The following is a 21,515-nucleotide window of genomic DNA, read 5'->3' as shown; positions in this document are numbered from 1 at the left end:
GTGGCTGCTGTACTTCTTGTCACATGGATGTGCCTTTGTGTGCCCTTGGGTAGAGTCACATCATAAATAAGTTGTCAAGCTTAACTGGAATACCATATGAAATGCCCTTCAGTAAAGATGCACTAAAGCTCAGGTCTGGATAGCTCTGGGGCTCAGCATCAGAAATGTTTACTTGCTTGTACTTTTTCTAGAGGTAGCTGGTTTTAATTTTACTTAGTTTCCCTGGTTTTACAGATCACACCTTTTAGCTTTGCCTCTAAGCAAGTGGTGGGTGATAGGGCCAAATGGAGTTTCACCCTGGTTCTTACACCTTAGCGTCTGGATGAACCACAAAGCCAACCTCAGGTCACGAGCAGAAACCCAAGCAGTGTGGGGCCCTGGCTGCCAAGAGGGCAAATGAGCCATTGGTCCTTGCTTCCAAACCGTGAAGACAGCAGGAGCCCTGGTGATGGAAAGGAAATACCTAATGCCCCTTCATGCCTAAAAGCTCTCTCTCATCACTCAAGGCCACCAGTGTGTTTATTCAGCACAATCCAAATGTGTAGTGTAGAGCTCTCTTTTCTTCAGAAACAAGTCAAGTGTTTTCAAGCTTGCTGTATCTTAAGAGCAGGGGCATTCTGCTCAAAGCAACTGAAATATTCCTTTGTATGTGGTTAACACTGCAGTAACTCCCTGGGAATGTGCTGAGAGCTGGGCCGAGCGCACAATAAAAGATGTTAGCTTAAATCGCAGTGACTGGCTATTGTAACTCGATGAAGAATAAGGACTTGATCGCTTCTGATTTTATGCCACTACCCTAAAGAGTTCTCAGCCTTCAAGAGAAGGCCTCCAAGACCAGAAGACAAGAGTTTCCAGAAAGAAGGAAGGAAAGCGGGTTTTGTACTTTACCACTCATGTGTTAGCAAGTCGAACTCTCCGTAAAGCTGGCCCATTGTGATGGATTTGGGATTCAGTACAAAGTAGCTGACTGCTTCATAATTTCCACCACTGGCTGCAGGCTGACCTTTCAGTGAAGTCATTGCATCTGCCAGGACTTTGTAACTCTGCAAAAGCAGGAGAGCAAGAGACCTAACTGCTGTGGCTCCAAAATGGCAAAGGCATGTGCTCTCACAGCAACTACATTCGAAGGACAATATCATAATAAGGAGATGCTTGGCTGTATTCACAGAAATAAAAGAAGATTCTAGAAGCAGGTGGAGGAAACTAGATCTCCTGTGCAAGAGGCCTGGGGCAGCTAGAGATGTCACATGACACTGGAGGAGGATGTTCAAACTTAAAGTCTGCCTCAGCCTTAGAAGTTTACAGCAGTGCTAATAAGCCTCAGTCTAATCTCCCCGCTCCAAAGAGCAAGCTACTGATATACTTCCCTGTGGCTATAAATCAATATTTAAAGGCAGCCCAAAAACATCTTGGTTCCTGGCTTCTATCAGAATTTGGAAACGCTAGAGCTTGAGTGTCTTCCGTGAAGCTTAACCCTCTGCATCACTAAAGAGGCGGCGGTTTGCTGAGGCTGGCACAGTGACTCATCCATACCTTTGTCTTCCCGGAGCCTGTTGGCCCCACTAACATGAGACCGTGACGAACCACAGTGGTTTCATAGAGCTGGATGCACTTAGTCACAAAACCTGTAGAGGGAAATGATGACAAGTAGGTCTAGGACCCTCTGTCCCTTTCCTAGGGCAGAGTGCTGGACTGAAAGCCCAGGCACAGAGAGCCTCACACAGAGCCTTTCCTCTCACCATCGACATCCTTCAGATTCTGTTTAATACAGGATTTGCGAATGGCTTCTTCCAGAATACCATAATCAACAGGCTCTTCTCTGATCTTGGGAAATAAATCTGAGACGATACCATTGAAGAGCTTGAGGTCATCCTGCAGGAATTTGGGTACGTTCGCATCCCTGATAGCCCGCAGGCAGATCAGCTCCTGCAAGAGTTGAGAACTCTTAACTGCAAAGATTCTGCCTCTCTTATGTGGCTACAGACAAGGCCACAGAAGTTTATGGCAGTGTGAAGTATAAGCACGTTCACCTCATTCATAGTAGGATTCTCCCTTTTGAGGTTGCCAGCTGCTGAGATGACAGTCTTCACAGCTCTCATCCCAAAGTCATAGTGGTCCTGGAGAGGCAGAGAGGAAACAATTTCCTTAGACACAGGAGCATCTCCTAAAAAGACAGAACCTATGCGCTCAATTAGCAGGTACAAAAAGAAAATAATTATGCCTTCAGAACAACCGTTCTTTCATCACAGTCTGCTTACAGGATCCTTCAAATAACTAGTCTTCAGCTGTAGAGAGAACAAGTGAGGAAGACAAGGATAGTTGGATGATGACAAATCCTAGATGGACAAGTAGGCAGGACTGCTTGGCTCAGTTGTCCTACTACCGTAATTCTAGCTAGGACAATCAGGCAAATGCAAGTCCAGGAAAAAGAGGGGAAATGAGAATTAAGCAGGAGGGAGGTGGATGAAGAATGACTACTGACCTTTTTGTAATAGGCCATCATGACACCAAGGCATCAAGAGAACTAGTCAAGTGCTCTGTGCCTAGGCTGAGGAAACCTCCCATTTGAAAAAAAACATCCACTGGATTTAAAGGCACCTACCTGGGTGCTGAGCTGCTCTGATGACAATTTGAATGTTGTGGTGATCTTCTTTGCGAGGACCTTGGCTTCATTAAACCCAAAGGAGTACAGTGAGATCTCGGCAATCATGGAGTAGTCTGGTACCATCATAGCCACAGGACGGAAGAGAGCCTGAAACATACGGTTCCAATACTCCACTGTTGCTTCTTGCTTTTTTCCCAGAAAGCTGAAAAGGTTGAGTGTCTATCCCAGACTGTGTGGTGGACACAGTATGAATGTGCCTGACATCTGCCAGGGTAGCATACCTGCAGACGGAGATCTGAGGAGCAGCATTGGCCTATGGATGTGATTCAAACCTCAAAATGACCCGAGAAACCTAAGAGCATCATCTCCTAATCCTTGTCACAGAGACACCGGTGGTCTAGGTGTAGCACCCAGCATCTGTATCACCCCCTTCTGCCTGTGCAGTTTGCCTTTCTTACCTTCAGGTTATCAGGTAATTCAGTGCGCCCAGCATACCCTGGGTTCATTGTGATGAAGACTGCACAGGACGGGATCAGTGGTATCTCCACGCCTTCAAACATGAAGCGATCCACCTAGAAAATGAAAAATATGATCATCTCCAAAGGACAAAGCCAGACATGGGAATTAAAAAGTGGTAGCCTCATCTTCCACAAGAAGGATAATGGATTTCTATAGTAAAATTAGCAAGCGTGAACACAGCTGCCCCCTATTGTAGTGACACAATCTGGTTCTACTGCAGGAATCCAGCATTACTGGCAGTATTTTTCCCTCTCTAAGAAATGGCTCACAGTAGAATTAACTGATAGGATACAAAATTGTTTGGCTCTCAGACAGACTTCTATCCCTCTAGCTGTAAGCAGACAGACATCTTTCCCTTTATTCTCCAGGAGAGTTGGGGCCTGATTTAATTTGTGGCAGACAAGGCAAAAGACAAACCTAAATCCTTTTTAAAGCTGCGTAGGTGGTAATTTCAGAGGGGGGGATAAAGCAATGCAGAGGAATTCACAGACAGCAGATTTCTAATTCCAAGCCAAAGCCAAGGAGCTTCAGGTCTTAAACCCTCTGCCTCTCCAGAGGAGCAGAGCAGAAACTGGCTGTTGGCTGACACCTGAGTCTCCAAGCAAAACCAACAAGTCACCTTATACTGCAACTCTGGGTGTGCGTGAGCGTCCATTTTTGTGCACATGCTGGGTTTTGTGAATACACAGAAGCTTGGATAACGTATTTAGACAAACTTGGTGCTGCTGAGCAAGTCAGTGCAGAACAGTGGACACCTTGTATCACAGCTCTAGTTTGTACCAGCTCAGCGGATCTGCATTGGTGAGTTCTCCCACACTAAAGCCTGCGGAGTACAAGGTCGGCTGGCACTGCAGCTCAAGCTGGGACTTACCTTAGCCCTAGAGTGTGGGAAACTGTGGAAGCACGGACTAAGGTGAGGTTCTAAAAACCACTCAGGATGCTGAGCATGTAACGGCCTGATATGAGGCTGCCACAGCTATGGCATTCCTCATACTCCTCCAAGCTCGGGTATGCCTGTCTGAGCTGCACCTGAGCCTGCGATCCTCAGTGAAGATGCATGCAAAGACAAGGAGTTGCCTAGCTCAAGTGGAGACTTTTCTCTGCCTTTGCATCCACAAACGTGTTACTCACCCTCTGCTGCTGTGCCTTCTGAATGGTTGTGATCTGCTGGGCCACCACAGACAGCACCTCAATATCAATGCGGTTGAACTCATCAAAGCAAGCCCATGCCCCAGAGCTGGGCAAGGAAGGAAAAATGAGGGGAGTCAGGAACATCAAACAGGAGCAAACTCGGTCACAAGTTCAGCTGGATCTAAATATTATATATCCACGTCCTGGGGTGACAGCACAGAGACAAGAAGTGGAACCTAAAAGGCCCCTAACAGGTAACCCCTGCCAGGTAAGGATACAGCCACCGTGCGCTGGCATGGTGCAAGGAGTTGCAGCCCCTCTCCCTGACTATGCATCCCAGGTCATGTGACGAGCAAGAAGATGCATGCCCCATCATGACCATGGCTACATCTGACCCTAGAGCCTGACACAAATTCTGCATATTATAGATTAGGGCTTGAAAGAAGTGTCACACTGAATTCCTATTTTGTACCTGAACTATAAGTGCAGTAGATGTAAATTAGACTTCCTCAAGTCCGTTTTTCCAAAGCTTGGAAGACATATATATAAGCATATATATGAGAAAGGTGATTTTCCCACAAGGCATGGTTTAAGAATGAAATGAAATTACTTATAAAGAAAACACCTGAGAAAACAGTATCAGCATTTGCTGGAGTAACTAATTCAGATTCACCAGCATGCAATGGACTAATTGGACCAGCTCTATTTGATATGTAGAGAAGAGGGAAGCTTCTCTGAGAGGATTCCTCAGGGCTTAAAACAGTCTCTCCTGGCTACTCAGTTTTGGATGCACTCAGCACTTTCTCTTTCTTCAGATTAAGCAGCTTGTGGGCTGAATCTCAGTCCAGTGTGTGAGATATTAAAGTAAAGGCCAGCAATGAAAACATTTGCAGACATGTCTAATAGTGGATGGGTGCAAAGCATTTTAATTTTGCTTTAAACGAACAGGACGTCTTTTTTATTTTACTGGCTCAGCAATGCCTTGTCCCTCCCTCTGGACAGGCATTTTGTAGCTTTGCTCATTCTGGAACACAGTAACCACCTTAGTATGGCCTTGCTTGTTCCTCGGGGCTGCTATGAAAAATACCCATCGATTCCCAGTGGCAAGCATGCCTGTATTCTATCTACTCCTTGATAATGACATTCAGCATTTCATTGTACCTGGCTAGCCCCTTGAAGAACTTTCCCATTGCCATAAAGTCAAGCTGGTCAGAGCAGTTGAACACTACGGTTTGGATGGCCATTGCTTTCCCAAGGTCTTTTGTTGTTTCTGTTTTGCCTGTTCCTGCTGGTCCTGCAGGTGCTCCTCCAAATTTCAGGTGCAGAGCTCCTGTAAGTGTCAGGTAACACCTAAAACAAAGAAGAGACAAGATAACAAGAAATACTGCTGCTGCTGCTTTCAGTAAAAGAACCATGATCTATCCAGCTGGAGACAACACGTCAGGTAGGAATCTAACCTGTATTACTCCAGAGAACTGCATCCCTATGCAGCACTCTGCAAAAGAGTTAGCTATATGGCCTTGATTAGTATTCATGGTGACCTGCATGGATAAATCCTTCTGCTACTGGCTGCAACTTCACTCTCCAGAAGGAGGACTGTTAAAAGGGCATAACTATTATTGCTGCTGCATATTTCAGAGTATTAGATGTTCGTATATACTGGTTTGTAGAAGCGTTCCTTAGCTATCAGGTAGGCATTTTATACAAGTCAGAGAACTACGTTAAGAATCAGGAGAGGGAAAGCAATCAGTCAGAGCACTGATCACCCAGAACGTTGTAGAGCCTATGCCAGAGTGTTTCTTTGCCCTCGTTTCAGGTGGTCCTTTACTGTACAGTTTCTATTTACACACTTTAAGAAGAAAGAGCGGCATGATCACACCCATGGTTTAGTCTCTAAAAAGAGGCTTGTTCATTGAGAAGAAAAATGATACGGTGTTTATTATTCAGAAAACAATCTCCTTACCTGTCAGTGAGGGGTGTGATAACCAGACGGCCACTGTTCCCCAGATACTCATAGCCATAGATAAATTCAGCATTGACAGCTCTGATGTATAGGTCCCCCCTTATCCAGTAGTATCTAATGATGAGTGAACATGACATCAGAAAGATAAACACTGGCTAGTGGACAATACAGTAGCTCATAATACTGCAGCCTGTTGATGACAACTCACAGATTTGGCAACCTACGTGTCATAGGATTTGACATTTTAGAGAGGGAAGGATAACGTAACACAAAGAGATGGTCGGGAGTTCTCAAAGGACCTGAAATGTGGTGTTATACCAAGTAATTGTAAGCCTTCTTGGGCAGGAGCATGCTCTTTCATGTTGAGGCATTTAAAATACCATGGCATGACTTAATCTGTATTTCACATGCCAAAGCAGATGCCACCAAGATGGAGTTTGTCTCAGATGCCTTAGAACTGGCATCCTCAGGAGACTCTAACCATGCTCCTAATCAAGGTGTTAGAGAAGACTCAGGAATACTATGTATGGGCTAGGCAAACGCTTGCTTCCATGTGTCACAGACACGACTGATGGAAAAGGAGAACAGAGACTGGCGCCAGTGAGGCCAGCTGAGGTTCAAGAGCTGTTCTCTCTACCTGAGCTGGGAAATCCACTCGAAATCGTTCACGCCTGTCACATTCTCCTCAATCAGCTTTGCTACAACATCCTTGGCGTGGACCTCAATCACAATGAGAGCCGATAACACTGCTCGCTGCATCTTGGACAGTTTTCCACGGACCAGAGCAACCAGACCACCCAGCTGAGTGAGGAAAAGAACGTACTCTAGAGCAAGTCATATCTCAGGAAACCCAGGCTGCATTAATGCAATGCAATCCACCGTAAGCTATGTTAAGTCCAGATCATAGGCTGCATCTGGGTAACTTCTGCTTCTTCTCTTGTCAGAAGTGTGAATGACTGCTCAGAAGGCAAAACCTGCCTGCTTGGAGCTGGCTCAGAGCCAGCTTCTGCCTCCACCATTACTATATTCACACAAAAAGGAAGAATTAGAGTCATTATGAAGTCCAGAGCTGAGGATACTGGGGCTCCCAGGTAGCAGATGTGATTAGATACATGGAATAGATGAGGAGGATGCAGCTTCATTTTGATTTCTACCCTCCACCACTGCAGATGCAACCTTAGTTTCCCCCCCTGCCTTTGACTTCTTAGGTGACTCTGGAGAAGTTATCTTGCATTTTCTTCCTGACTTCAGGTAATAACAATATAATGTACAGGGCTGATAATATAAGGGTTACGATGACAAATATACTAATGATTAAGATGATAAAGACTTATTACTTGTTTTTGAGCTGTGCAGTGCAGGATTGTGTCTCCAGGAGAACAATACCCCATTCTGGCATGTTTGGACTTGTCTAGGTTTTGGGAGCACATTTCAGGTAATGTATCGGTGGTGGTATGGGTTAAGAAGACAAGGGTGCAACCACTGGAAGCCCCGATGGCATGCTCACTGCTGTTTATCTTACAGTATTGTCCTGCCTGTGTTTTTAAGTGATCTCAAGTCTGATGACTGACAACAAGTCTCAGTGTGGCAAAATCTTACCCTTACAGTCCCTTTCTTACCTGAGAACTCAGCTGTGGGAAAAGCCTGCTGGCCAAATCTCCAGCTTCCAGAGCTTCAGACACCTCCTTTGTCCAGAAAATCTGACAGCCAGCAATGGTCACCTGGCCAGGCCATTGCAAAACCCATGTAGTACGTGGCATCTTTTAAAAAAAAAAAAAAAAAAAAAGGAGGAAAAAAAAAAAAAGAGAGAGAGAGAGACATAAGACAATGAATTGTTTTTATTTCTAAATCTCCCTGTTCTGAGATGCATTGTTAACGCGTATCCGTTTATTGCAGGAAGAACTGTGTTCTTGTTTGAGAGGATTTCCATTTTTCCTCTGGTTGCCACAAGGACATCTCCTCCAGACACAGGCTCTCTGGACGCAGGATACAGCAGCTACCTTCCCTCTGCTATGCCACCTGCAGGTTAGTAACCAGCTACAAATGGCCACCAGTAGGTAAAGACTGGGAATGTGGGGGAGCCAAAACAATGCTTCCTTTCCTCTGGCTTGTCCTCTCTTTCCTAGTTTAAAATTTTGGACTGAACAGAAAACAGTAACAGGAGTACCTGAGGCCTTTTCCTTTTTCGGCCCTTTTCTCTCCCAAGCCCCAAACAAATCAAAATGTAGATTTTCTACCAGTATATAGTTCATACAGAAAGCAAAGCTGAGGTGCATCTCCTGTGTACATTGACTGAAACGAATGGTTCACAGGGCCTTGGTTGCCTTTACCAGCTCCTCCCACAGTGTATGAGACATGAGAACTGAAGGAAAAGACAAAAGAGGGCAAATTTCTCTAAAGAGGAAGCTGCCTGGTGCGAGGAATACAAATGGATTCATACAGGATTGTTCTATGTTGGGGAATATTCTGTGGCTGTCAAGTGAGTGTACAAGGTTTGAATTCTTTAGCCCTTTTGGACCATTATCTGCTTGCTGAACTGGGCATTCTGGATTTGACCTACGTAGAACTTGATTAAAGGTTGTTTTTTTTAAAACTGGTAGAGCATGACCAAAACACCTGTCCCATGACTGGTGATCTCTACAGCTAGCCTGGAGCCAAGGCATATGAGATCAGTCAGTCTGGGATAAAACTCTTACCTCTGGATAAACGCCAACTGATCTTTCTATGTTGTCTCGTACGCTGGCCTTCATGGATCTCTCAATTTCCAACAGCCAGTCCTCCACGTTGTCAGTAGGATAGATGGGAACAAACAGCTTCACCTCTTCTCCTTCAGCAGAGTACATGTGTGTGATTTGTAGGTCCTCCTGGAACAGTAACTAATGGAGGAAGCACAGCAGGAGACATGAATGGAGAGTTTCCCTTCTATCCTTGCCTTCCTGCCACTGAGGAACAGCCAAACAATAGTGGTGAATGCTTATTATAAATCTGGCACCAAACTTGGTTGTGGATAATGATAATAAAGTGCATCACAGATGTGCAAAATTAGCTCCCCAGAAAATGGAGAATGATTATATGAAAGCAAGAGTTTTACTTCGCTGATTTAACTTGAGTGAAGTCAGTCAAATTATAGGTTGGATGAACATTTCTCATTGCATGTCTAGGATCCAAACCCTTGATTCCTGTTCAGTGTCAGATCATTTCCCTTGAGGTCAAAGTGCCCTGTTTTAAGAGTAAAATTAAAACTGCTTCTCCAATGCCCCAGCAAATCACTGAAAGTCTCCTTATTTATTCCAGTGGCCTTGCAACAGGTTTCCAATTCAATGTCCTTCCTATTTTCCCAAGCTAATGGCTAGGAGATTGGATTCAGTGCCTGAGTATCGTGGTGGTTTGAGTTGTGACTAGTCATGGAGTCTGAAGTCTTCTAGGAACAATAAGGAGGCAAAATAGCAGGGTTAACCCCAGCTCCTAAGTAGGGATGAAGGCAGAAACCTAATTTAGTTCAGGCTTGCTCATTCCTACTCTCTCCCCCGGCTGTCAGCAAGTGTGGGATTCCACACAGACTAGGTGTCTGGAATTAAACAGCTAAATCTGAGCTATTTCTCCTGGCCTCCATGGGTAACCAGTGGGATGCAGAGGCGTTTCCAGAGGGAGCATCCTCTCATCCTAAGATGGGCATCTAAGAGAATTCTAGTAAGGTGCCCTTTGAAGGTGCCTATTTTTCTCCATTGTCTACAAGGCAATTGAAGGTGCCCAGTTCATAGGCAGATGTCTGACTTTAGACGTTTCAAAGTAGGGTAGCATGAATCCCACTTCAGGGCAGCCAGTTACTGTGGAGCATTGCTACTCCACAGAGTATGCTGAAGATGTATTGCTTTGCAGACTGAGAGTCTTAATTACCCACCTCCCTTGTTAATGCTGTTTAGAAAAGGGCAAAATTAGCTCAACTCTTTTATTCTATGTGGAAATGAAGAAGCTGTCTGAAAGAAAGTTGATGTTGTTGTCTTCTGATGGTTGAGCCTGCATCTTGCAATACCTACCTATAGTTTTAGGTTTCCAGGAGATACATTTCTGCACAGCAGAATGTGAACACTCCTCCAGATCTGGGAACACCTCCAGGTTCTCATGCCACTAGCTTTCCAAAGGTGGGCTGAGCCACTAAGATGCTTATTTTGCCTACCTGTGCAATGTTCTCAAAGCATTTGCGGAGGTGAGGCTGTACAGCAGTAGGATCTTTTGTCTGAGACAGTATTTCCAGCAGCTCATCATCTGAAAGGAAGTAGAACCTGGAAACAGAGTGAAGGGTGAGGGGAGGCTCTCTTCACTATAGCACCAGGGGCTGAGTCCTGGCAAGATGAGTAACAAACCTATTGTTAGAGACCACTATTATTGACTGTTCACTGGTGTCTTTGTGCAAGACAGTAGCAGCCATGATCCAGTCACCATTAAGCTATCTAGACTTCTGCAGAGAAAAAGGAAGACTTTTCATTCTTCTGCAGAAGTCAGTTATTCCCATGCAGAGTGTGTTTAAATGAGTATCAAGGGAATGGTGTGTATTCCTACAGGAATAAGGGACAGAGTTACTCTGAGGTTTCCATTTTACTCTTCATCATCATTTCTAAACAAATTGGGACCAAGAGGTACAGATAAGCAATGATGCTACCAGACTGGCCACAACCTGGGACACTTGTGTCTGTCTGTTTTCTCCCCATCAGAGGGCAGCATTGAAAGGCACAGCCTTGCTGGTGTTTGAAGTCTTATATCCTAATCTTAGATTTTCTTGCTGTGCTCTGTCTTGGCAGAGCTAACTGATGCGAGCCTTGCCTTTGATGTTCTCTGAACCAAATCTGGGGTTACCTGGGAAAAGCGCTTCTCTTGGTCTCCAGGTATTCGCTCAGACCTTTCTGCACAAGTTCTAGTAGTTTGTTACATTTCCGCAGGTCCTCTAGTAGTGTAGGATCAGGGCACAAAGAAATCACCTATAACCAGTGGGAAAAGAGGAAGGATCAGTATTCTCAGCTTGTGGGAGATAAGGCAGTGGAGATAATTGGGCTGCCCAGTGATGTTACTGAGAAGATCTAAATGACACGTTCTCACAGGAGTACTTTCACAGGGATCTGGAGAGGTGTGAGTTTTGTGGGCAAGGAGGGGAAACAGCACTTAGGGATGTGACAAACGTTTTTTTGGGTTCCTCTAAATACCAACATTTGCAAAACAGAATAAAACTGTTGATGGAGTCCTGGAAAGTGGAGTAAGGACTGTAAAACAGAAGTGAGTGGCGCAGCAGTACCAGGACATAGAAGCAGGCCAAGGGCAGCGGAAGATCCAAACCATGTCTCTAAGCAACATTACAGAGTCAGTCTAGAGGAGGAATTGCAAGGTGCCTTATAGATCAGGGTCATAGCATGCCTGATTATGTGAGTGGAAGTGAGAGGCAGGAGCAAGAGACTCCGTGCGCTGGAGAGAAGGTCTCTGGGGTAGGTCTCTGCCACTCAGTGGGGAAAGACAGGTTGATGCAGGGCATTGCAGTGAATGACTCTGTGGGTTTGGACACTGGAATGCAAGGCTGTGTTCCGAGAGAAGAAACCCAGCACACCGCCCTGGGCAAGGTCTTGTGGTTTATACAGTGTATCCATGCCTACTCCATTACAAAAGCAATGGCTCAAGGGCAGCCCTTTTGTGAGCGCGGGTCCAAGGAATTTGAGATATATGGATTGGCTTTCATCAAGGCACACACCTCAGGGTTTTCCTTAGCATTCTTCATGATGTTCCTCCAGGCCCTATCCATGGTCTGGTAGCGCATGCTTTCCACTGGGAGTTGTCTGTTGATGTCTTCCGAGCTAAAGATGGGCTCCAAGTACAGCCAGGAGCGCTGGCAGTTCAGCCACTCCTCCAGAACATCCTAGTGGGAAAGGAGAAGAGCATGTCAGGGCACTGTTGCATGAATCTACTAGTCAATCTGTGCACTAAAATAGGTTAAAAAAGGTAATGCTTCCACCAGGAGCTGGAAGTTCCTTCCCAAACAATGAACGATGAAATAATATAAACTTCCTCTTTGCTAGCTACCATCAGTAGCTACTCTTACTCAGTAGGTGTCAGAATCAACACCCACTGGTTTAAGGGGTGCAGTTCAGACCTATGTGTAAGCCATTACTAAAGCTCTCAGGAACTTTGTGGTGCTTGTTGCTGTGGCAATTCAGTGTTTCTGTATTTTACAGAAGATAGCCCTATGTGAGCACACAGCAAGATTTTATTTTGTGAAAAGAGAGGGAGATAGAAGGAGGGAAGACAAATAAAATGCCCCAGGCTCTGCAGTTCTGCCCTATCCTCTTTTTCCTCCCTGATATAACTCAGCCACAGCCTTGCCTACCGAATAATCCATGGAAAGATCCGAATCAAGAAAATGAATGAAGAAGTAAACATTTCAGTTAAACATCAGGGAACGCTGTTTGTCAAGCATTCAAATGAGCAAGAATTAGGTTGGAAGAACATCTTGTTCCTCCATTTTCAGGCATGGAAGGTTTGAAGGTATGGGGAACCTGCCCAACATGGCAAAACAGTTGAAACATTTGCCTCCCTTTCAGACCGCCAGAGCAAAAGCAGCCTTAGTCACAAAGATCTGTCTCCTACTGTTCCCTGATCATAGGCAGCCCCTCAACGTTGCAAGGGGTAGAGTTCTCTGGGAGTGCAGACAGCTGTAGTTGCAGTACTCCATCAGCAAGCTGCTTCCCAGATGGGGAATCGTGGACTTTGAGTAACGGGAATAAATGCAACCAAGACGAGCAGGAAAGTCAGGGACAAAACACATACAACATCACAGCCAAAACCATGCAGTAAATAACTGGATTCCCCGTATCGTTTGCTGCCTTAACTCTTGGAGCAACATTTCTGTATTCAAGGCAAGCAGTCTTGACAGCCCATGGCCCCAGGCAAACCCAAATGATAAACACCAATAAACACAATAATGTAATTAAAAATATCAGATAATAATGCTGACATGCACCAACCAGGCATTTACATAAAGTTCTCTAGCCAGGTACTTGTATGGAAACTTTTCTCCCGCAGCGAAATGCTTTTCTGCTGGCTGAGTCCTATTGGATACTGAGGCTTTGGCCTCTGGTCTGATGTAGAAATGGTGGCACAGTCTGCCAGACCTGTTCTAAACAGCAGACTTCACATGCTTTCCTACACTGAGATGCAAATGCTTAGCATAGAATGGACTAAACCTGCAGTTTGACATGATTATTTTAGGGCCTGTAAGAAATCTGTATGGTCCATGTAGTGCAATGCTATTAGGGATACCAGTACGACTACCCACAGCAATGGGGGAGTCCTAGCCCTAGTGAAGTCAAGGAAGGTGTTGTCATTGGTAGCAAAAGGGCTGGAATTTCCTCACTGCTGTTTGCAGAATAAAACTCTGAGTTTGTCCCATTTACTAGAGTTAGAGTGCTTTGGCAGGCCCTTTTCCTCCCTGAAGACAGATGTCCCGAGTCCATCCAGTTCCCTAGCTGCAATCGCACAGTGTTTGTGTTCAAGCGTGACAGCAGAGGCCAGATGCCTGCCTTGACCAAACGTGACTGGGTGTGAGACCAATACCTGTGTCATCTTCAGCTTGTTCTCCCATACGTTCATCCTGTCCTCAAAAGGTTTCTTGTATGGTGAGAAGGACATGCTCTGAGTCATGACAATGTGATCATCTAGTAGTTGAGAAGCTTCATCAAGGCTCTTCAGAATAAAGGTATCTGTGTCTTTATAAGGCAGCACAGTAAAAAAAATGGAGCTCCATTCACTCTCCATCTTGTCCAGTGCCTGGAACAGAGGGACAAACAATTTAATTTTCAGATGCAAACTGTGCAGTGTTTATCCCAGCTTCCACATCTCTCTTACCACCTCTCCTTTACAAGTGACAGATTTTTATTCTTGGATACTACTGGAAACTGCAGCCATGTACTTAATGCATGACACATTTGGCAACAGCACGTTTCCTCTGCATTACCCAGGGACTCCACACCTCAGCACTGCCCTGAAAGGAGCACCTTGAGGGCAAAAAAAGGGCAGTTTCATCTCCAGGCCCATTTATGCTACTGGAGGCATAGAGGCTGCCAGCAGAGTGCCTATTAATGGCTATGGTAATAACAGCTTTGTGAAGGGAGTAGCTATCCACTGGGAACTTGCCTGAGATTTCAGAGAACAAAAGCTATCAGATGGTAACGACTTTCAATCAAGACCACCTTAGGTCACATCAGAACTGGTGACCTAAAGCTGAAAGACTATCTAACCTATGAGTCTCTGGAGCCAGCGAGTCCTCCCTGCATCCCTGCATGCATTTAGTGTGTTAAAGGATTTGCCAGCTCCGTTTCCAGTCACGGCTAATCTCCCGGAAATAAGTTTTGAATGGGAGAATGCAGACTATCAAATTAGCTTAGTCACTAATCCCAAACTGAGGTGTAGGAACCAATCAGTGGGTCAGCATAACGACCATTCAGGGCTGTTATGCTACAACTATAAAGTCAATGCGAGGAGAAATAACTTCTTATAATATGCGAAAGTAACTGTGTGGTCATCGCGCCCATCTCCGAGGCCAGTGACCTTCTTACTTGTGCTGCAGAATGTGTGTGATGCTCTGGGAGAATGTAAACATTACCCAAGGCAGGGGCTGCCTGCTCAACAGAAGTCCAACAGAAACACGCTTGAGAAAACAAAGACAGACAGAAAATTCCTCATTCCTCACACTCTCAATGGCATACTCCTTGCTGGCTATCTCAGCTACTTTGGCAATGCTCTCAATGTGGTCCAGCAGTTTCATGTCCAAGCAGCGAGAAAATGTCAGACCAGCCTGTGGCTTGATATTGATGTTAATATCTTTTGAGAGCATCTCCCAGTGCCGGTTCCTCATGCCAGGATTGTGCAGCCCTTGAATTAGGGGAATGTATGGTTTGAATTCTTCAATCTTGGCCCGGAGCTCGACTGCCACATCCCGGCAGGCTTTCAGGGAAAGAAACAGAAGAACATCAGCAACAACAGCAAGTGAGGAAGTTGCCTTAAGGAACTTCCTAGAAGAAGTTATCTGAAACCTGATGTGCCTGTAGACACAGGATATAGAGGTAACTAGCGGGAGAGAGAGCACTAGGAAACGCAAGCTTGAAGTAATGGCGACACAGAGGTTCTCTTTACGCTTCTACTAAGCAAGGCTTGAGGCCCAATCCCAGAAGCAGACTTGCCTATCAGCCACAAGTGTGTTATAAGCAAGACTGTGCTAAGAGGAAGTGCATCTTAGCCTAGAGGTCACTGGAAGATGAGAAACAAACACATTTAATGCCTTAGTATGGGCCTAGGCACTGTCAAACCCTATCTGCCAGCAGACGTGTTAGAAGGTCTGGTGACCATTCCTAGGAGATATTCACTTCCTTAACAAGATGGGGCTGTGACATCTCTCACACCTCAGCTCAGACCATCCTAAATATAAGATGGACACTATACATGGGAGCTAGAGGTAGGCTAGGATCACAGGCAACTAAGGAAATGGAAAGTATGAGATCTTGCTTATGACCACACTAGAGCCAAAGTTACTCCTGCCTCATAGGAAGGGCGAAGTTGTAAGGAAAGGGCTCGATGAATGCCAAATTTGCACTCCAGGATGTCATGGAAGCCCACATCTCTGCACCATTCATACCGTGCTCTTTTTCAGCTTGTGCTATTAAGACTAAAGCAATGGGCAGGCAACAAATATGGAACTTGCTTCCTTTCTGCACCCTGAGTAGCCACACTACACACTCTCAATGGAGCTGTGACCACTTCACGCTTCCTGCAGGGTGGCATGCAAGGACAGACAGCCTCAAGACCAATGCATATATTGTACCAGGTGCTGGGAGATATTGCAATAAATATAAGCAGGTATTCTTAGTACTTCTGTTTACCATAATGATTCATACTTACTCACGCATCCACTCATCACCTCCTCCATTGGGGCTGATTCATGGCATTGTTTAAGAGAGAGTTCAAGTTAAAAAGGATGAATCAAAAATCTCCCACTGCAAAATATATTTCAATATAAACCATCTGGCAGGAGATTTTAGAATTAGCTCTCAAGAATGACCAATGCATCTTTGAGAATCATGGAATAGGAAGTTAAGCTATGACTGAAGTCTCATTTCCAGTTTTAGGAGCCATGATTAAAAGGCCTTCACATGAATTGGAAGAGCCAGATATAATCATCTAAACTTCATACTCACTCAGGCAGGCAGGAAACCAATTATTGCATTCCACACATCATTTCCAGACTTTGGAATTTAATTTTGTTCATAACAAAAAAAGATCCTTTCTGGCTTTTCATTAAATTCGGTGGCCAATGGTGAGGATAAAAATGGCCAAGAGAACAGCACATGGAAGACCTGGATTCAAGTTCCTTTGCTGCCTGACTTGAGCAGGCACTTAAACCCACATTTTCAGTGGAAAATAATTTTGCTAGCATTTTCTCAGTTGGCTCTAATACACACAGCGCGCCAATATGACAGCGCGCCTGACAATCCTGGATCTGAGCTTTCTGTGACGTTTCTCACATCAGTATGCTGGTGTGCACCAGCTTCCTTTCCCCAGACTGCATGGCTACCTGGCGAATCCTTGAACTGCCTCACACATCTGTGCATCGTCTTAAAAGATTCATTGACGTTCTTTTCTAGCTGCTCAGCATCAATTTCAGTGAGAGGATCGTTCATCCAGCTGTCATACCAGCGCATCCAGTCTGATACTGTAGTCCAGAGATCATAGTATGGCTGAAAGTCCTTAACCATCCTGGATAACCTACTATACTTTGGGAAAAGAGAAAAAGCAAGTATGAACAACAAGTGTATTCTCCTCTGGATGACAGCTTTCGTGTCAAAAAGCCAGAAAAAGGAAACAACAGTCTTTGGTGACTCTCAAGCAAGCAATGAGAAAACACATGTACTTTCAAGAGAATGTATCAGCTTCTCTACCCCACAGCGTAGGTTCCAAGGGAAAGTGACTAGCGGAGCTGGGTGTTACGTATTCAGGCCAAAATACTTCTGTTGGAGCTGTGCCTGCCCCATGTGCCTGGCATGAAGAGCACTCGCTCTGCTTGCCACTGCGAATGCTCAGTTGCAGTAGGAAATTCTGGTGGGCAGTGGTCCTTGCACGCTCAGACGAAGTGCACGCTGCATGTCATATTGAAACGTGGGTCCTTACAATGAAGGAGGAGTAACCACAGATTGAGAGATGAAAAAGTACCACGTAAACTCTGCCTCTGCTCGGCTGCCAGACTGAGATGGACGTGGATGCCAACGACAGATTGGCAGCTGAACAGCTACAGGGAAAATAAGCGTTTTCAACTCTAAAGTATTTTCTTAGGAGAACATGCTGCGATCTGAGCCCAGCCAACTGACTGCACGCTGCTATGCAGTCATAGCCATTCGTGTCTATATAACTGCAGTAAAAGCCTTACAGAAGTTGATGCATCTTAACTACTGCTTCAAGACCTTCCCCATCTAATTCCTGCTCATTAACATCCCTCAGATCTGAGTATGTAGCTCTGAAGTCTCTCACAAAAGTGACAATATCAGGCCAGGAACAGCCTTCCACCCTCTTCTGGGAGCATCTCTTCTGCAGCGCAGTGGAGTGACTGAGCAGTGTGATCACCCTAAGGGACTGCTAAGCTGCTCTAGTCAGTATTAGAAAAACCAAAAGAGTATGCAGGAGGGAAGAAATGCCTTTATCTCAAATATATGATGCTATGGGGAAGTACTCTTCCCCCAGAGGAATTATGACAACTCATTATTTGCTCTACATAACACCTGGAAGGCCCAACAAAGACTAGGATCCTGTAGTATACGCTGTAGGAGACAGGATCTGACACTTACATTAGTAACTGGCATCCCAAAGATTCTTTCCCTGTTGTTGTAGAGAATAGCCAAATTCTGAAGCTCCTTCTGCTGCTTTCTGATCCGCCTTGCTTCATTAGCCAACTCATGAGCTCGGCTAACATCCACCTGGATGGAAAACCCACCCACGCTCAGCTGAAAGAGAGATGGCAGGCATGAGGTGTGGCTCTGAAGCTGAGTGCTACCTCAGGAAATCTTAACTTCTTGGTGTGTTTTTCACTGCACTCAGAGGTAAGACTTTTAAGCTCACTATTTCACCTTTCCTATTCCAGTTCTACTTCTGTTTAGACTAAAAAAAAAGTGGTGAGGAGAGGCAATAACCACAGGTCAGGCAGCTGAAAATGCAAATGTGGGAACGGGCTGTTTTTTTGTCTTTGTGACCAATAGTTAGCCACCAAAGAGTAGGACCAGTAAATCTATGTCTAAATCTCTTGCTACTGAATTATGCTGTCAGCAGTTACAGAATCGGTGAAATGAAAATGATAGCTCTACCAGGTAATTTAGTCTATTTCCATGAATTATTTAACAACAGCATATCCAGAGCTTCTCTAATCACCTTGATTTTGTTTTTTAAAGTACAGTGTTGGAGTGTTATCATTTTGGGAGGGTACTTCTGAGATAACCCAGATCCTTGATTACAGCTTTTCCAAGATGGTATTTTTTTCTAGAGGTAAAAGTTTTTGTTGAAAAATCATTTGCCAGCTGTTTTGGTGGAAAGCAGAGGTATCTCAGCTCCAAAACTCTGCTATTATTTCAGGGTCTTTCTCACAGACTGTGTTCCCTGTATTTTCCCCTTCAACGGCAGCAGGCTGCAGTAGATGCTCTGTGGGAACTGAGTACACAGGAGAAAAAAAGGAGGTGTATGTGGTACCCAGGCTGCTGCTTTCAGAAAGAGAATGTTGTGGCAGTTTAGTGAACATCTTCCCTGTGAAAAATCAGTGTTTTCTATGAAGAGTGTTGACTTTAAAACAAAAATGAAGCTCTTAATCAAAAACCCAATTTCCAATAAAAAGCAGAGGGGTTTTTTGACAATTTCTTGTCCAATACTGCATTGGCCTAAAAGCACTAAAATCTCATCTGAAGGTTCCCACCCGGCTGATCACAAGAGCTTCCAGCCCTACTTCTCTGGACAGTCTATTCTCAGTGGCTTAATACCTGCATCCCTTCCAGCCTCTCTTGAAAGTTGTTTTGATCCATGAGCTGAATCTTGTGAAATTTCTCTTCCTCCTCCAGGTGCTGGAGCTGAATGGACTTGGTTTGCATAATTATTTTCAGGGGCCAGTAACTTGCAGCCCACCTGCACTCACATGATATAACATAAAAGGAAAAAGAAAAGAGAAAAAAAATAAGCTTTTGGGGCATATGCTTGAAATGCTGAAAATAACAGAATGAGAAAACCAGCTCCCAACACTAAGGAAGCTTAACACCAACAGAAACAGATGTGTTTTCAACAAAGCATTTTTTTTTCCAGCTTTTCTTGTTGATATGCTGTCCTTGTGACTAGGCTATTCAATTAGAGAAGGCTTGGGAGAGACAGAGGGCCTTTTTAAAAGGAAGAAAACCAGGATAGTGCCGAAAAGCTAGGAGACAGCAAAATAACGGTAGGCATCCAGAGGGACTGTCTGGTTTTGAATACGTTCGCAAGAAACTGAACAAAATGGGGTCAGAGTCCTGGTTTGTGGCTTTTCAGGGCTACTCAAAAAGACAGTCTCCTGTTATGTGGGGCAGTGAGCAGCCAGGATACCCTGGATAAAGGGAAGCCCTGCATAACAAAGCATCTGCAGAATGCACTGGGGAGTGCAATGCAGATGCAGGCTCATGCCAAGGAGGGTTTCTTGGTCCTTGCTCAGCAGTGACCCACCTATGACTCCGTTTGGACTTCTTAGCTTGTGTGTGCAATGCCAGCTGCAAGTTTTGCAGCATTACGCTTGCAGTCATATCCTTCCCAGCACCTGGAGATGCAGTGATCTACTAATTCTGCATGTGCCAGATCTGGCTGGTGGGAACACGGCTACAGCTGTGCTAAGCAGTCCTGGCGCTGAACTGATTTCCTGCAGTTGCTGAGTTTTCTTTGCACTGTGCATCCCATGTTTCCAGTTTCAGGCGCGTACTGCATAGACTCTTCAGGTTGCAGACATACTGGACTGATCCCCTGTCACGTGAAAGCAGCTTCCAGAGCTGAGCTGACTTTTGAAGCTGCGTAGCTGTGTTAGTGAGCTGACTCTGCTACTGTGGCATAGTAAAGCCACAATCTGAATAACATAGCCATGAATAACTAAGAGGAGACTGCATGGATAAGAAATGCAGTAACAATGAGCCATTACATTCCTTCCTAATCCTCAGCAAACCCTGGGAGTGTTCCTACCTTGGATGTGTCCATTCAGTTTCAGACACAGACTAAACTGCGCACTTACAGACCTTGCAGATGTCTCCAAAGAAACAAGAAAAGAGCTTTGATATGTTAAAGAGGTTAATAGCTACCAGTTTGCCTTGCCCCAGGCCAGAAGACAGCATGAATCCATGCTTCTCTATAAGCTTCATTTCAGGAGGTCTGTGCTCATCTAGCCTGAGAGGCACTTTAAAGTTCTGCCGGAGTCCTTGATAGACACATCAGCCCCTGAAGTGCTGAGAGTAGTAACTGCTGAAACGTGTTCCACTTTGACAGTGGGAGAAATGCCTTGTGCTCACTTTGCAGTGAAATCTTGTTGGGTAAGGTTGTAAAGGAATTCCTCCATGACCTCGTAATCTTCCATGACTTCCTTGATCAGTTCCTTCACAGAGTGAGAGAGAGAAAGACATAAAATAGACACCTTCAGACTGTACTGATTACAACTCTCTGCAGTATACCTCATTTTCATGAGATGCCTTTGAAGGGTGTTAGCCACACACACTTAATGTGCTTTAGGCTGCTTCTCTGCTATATGAACAGTGGGAATGGATTTCCAACCCCTTGTAGTATGAATGATCATACCATCATATCGTCCTCTGTTACATGTGAATGAAAAGAAGTGTGACCTAGTGGATAAAGTGCTGGATAGAAATTGAGTGTTCAGGGTTATCCTGCAGGTTCTTCCCTTGGCATGGGCAAGTCAGCTTACAGCTTGATGCCTTGGTTGCCCCATTTGTTCAGCTGGGAGGAGATCTCCTTTGCAAATTGCTTTGAGATAACGTGGCACTAAAATGTCCTGTTAGAATAAATAGGCTAACAGCAATACTAGCATTTGGTAGTGGAAATATTTCCTTTAAAACAGCATTAATTTTCAGAAAACACAGTACACAAATGGAGAATAGATCATCAAGGTAACAGAAAGCATACACAAGTCATTTAACACAACGTTTTTAACTGCTACGTTAAGTTGTTTTGCATAGATGCTAGCATTCATGGTATGTGTTTTTCAGTCAGATA

General features: G+C 44.8%; 1 protein-coding gene across 1 annotated transcript in view; it reads right to left on the bottom strand.

Moving 5' to 3' along the window:
* DNAH1 (dynein axonemal heavy chain 1) overlaps positions 1 to 21,515 on the bottom strand; it is a 79,142-nt gene that overhangs the window by 41,258 nt on the left and 16,369 nt on the right. Inside the window, exons 15-35 of the mRNA XM_009667533.2 lie at positions 20,798 to 20,880; positions 19,265 to 19,406; positions 18,089 to 18,244; positions 16,825 to 17,023; positions 14,947 to 15,200; positions 13,812 to 14,024; positions 11,953 to 12,117; positions 11,073 to 11,194; positions 10,396 to 10,501; positions 8,915 to 9,094; positions 7,838 to 7,978; positions 6,856 to 7,019; positions 6,219 to 6,332; positions 5,417 to 5,605; positions 4,256 to 4,361; positions 3,064 to 3,177; positions 2,603 to 2,752; positions 2,031 to 2,117; positions 1,740 to 1,926; positions 1,534 to 1,625; positions 889 to 1,043 (exon numbers count right to left, since the gene is read on the bottom strand). Of these exons, the coding sequence (XP_009665828.2) occupies positions 889 to 1,043; positions 1,534 to 1,625; positions 1,740 to 1,926; positions 2,031 to 2,117; positions 2,603 to 2,752; positions 3,064 to 3,177; positions 4,256 to 4,361; positions 5,417 to 5,605; positions 6,219 to 6,332; positions 6,856 to 7,019; positions 7,838 to 7,978; positions 8,915 to 9,094; positions 10,396 to 10,501; positions 11,073 to 11,194; positions 11,953 to 12,117; positions 13,812 to 14,024; positions 14,947 to 15,200; positions 16,825 to 17,023; positions 18,089 to 18,244; positions 19,265 to 19,406; positions 20,798 to 20,880 (3,119 nt within the window). The remainder of the gene's footprint in view (positions 1 to 888; positions 1,044 to 1,533; positions 1,626 to 1,739; positions 1,927 to 2,030; positions 2,118 to 2,602; positions 2,753 to 3,063; positions 3,178 to 4,255; positions 4,362 to 5,416; positions 5,606 to 6,218; positions 6,333 to 6,855; positions 7,020 to 7,837; positions 7,979 to 8,914; positions 9,095 to 10,395; positions 10,502 to 11,072; positions 11,195 to 11,952; positions 12,118 to 13,811; positions 14,025 to 14,946; positions 15,201 to 16,824; positions 17,024 to 18,088; positions 18,245 to 19,264; positions 19,407 to 20,797; positions 20,881 to 21,515) is intronic.

This window comes from Struthio camelus, chromosome 14, assembly GCF_040807025.1.
Source record: "Struthio camelus isolate bStrCam1 chromosome 14, bStrCam1.hap1, whole genome shotgun sequence".
Classification (NCBI taxonomy): Eukaryota; Metazoa; Chordata; class Aves; order Struthioniformes; family Struthionidae; genus Struthio; species Struthio camelus.
The sequence above is the reverse complement of the archived record's forward strand: the minus strand, read 5'-3'. Positions and strand labels throughout refer to the sequence as shown.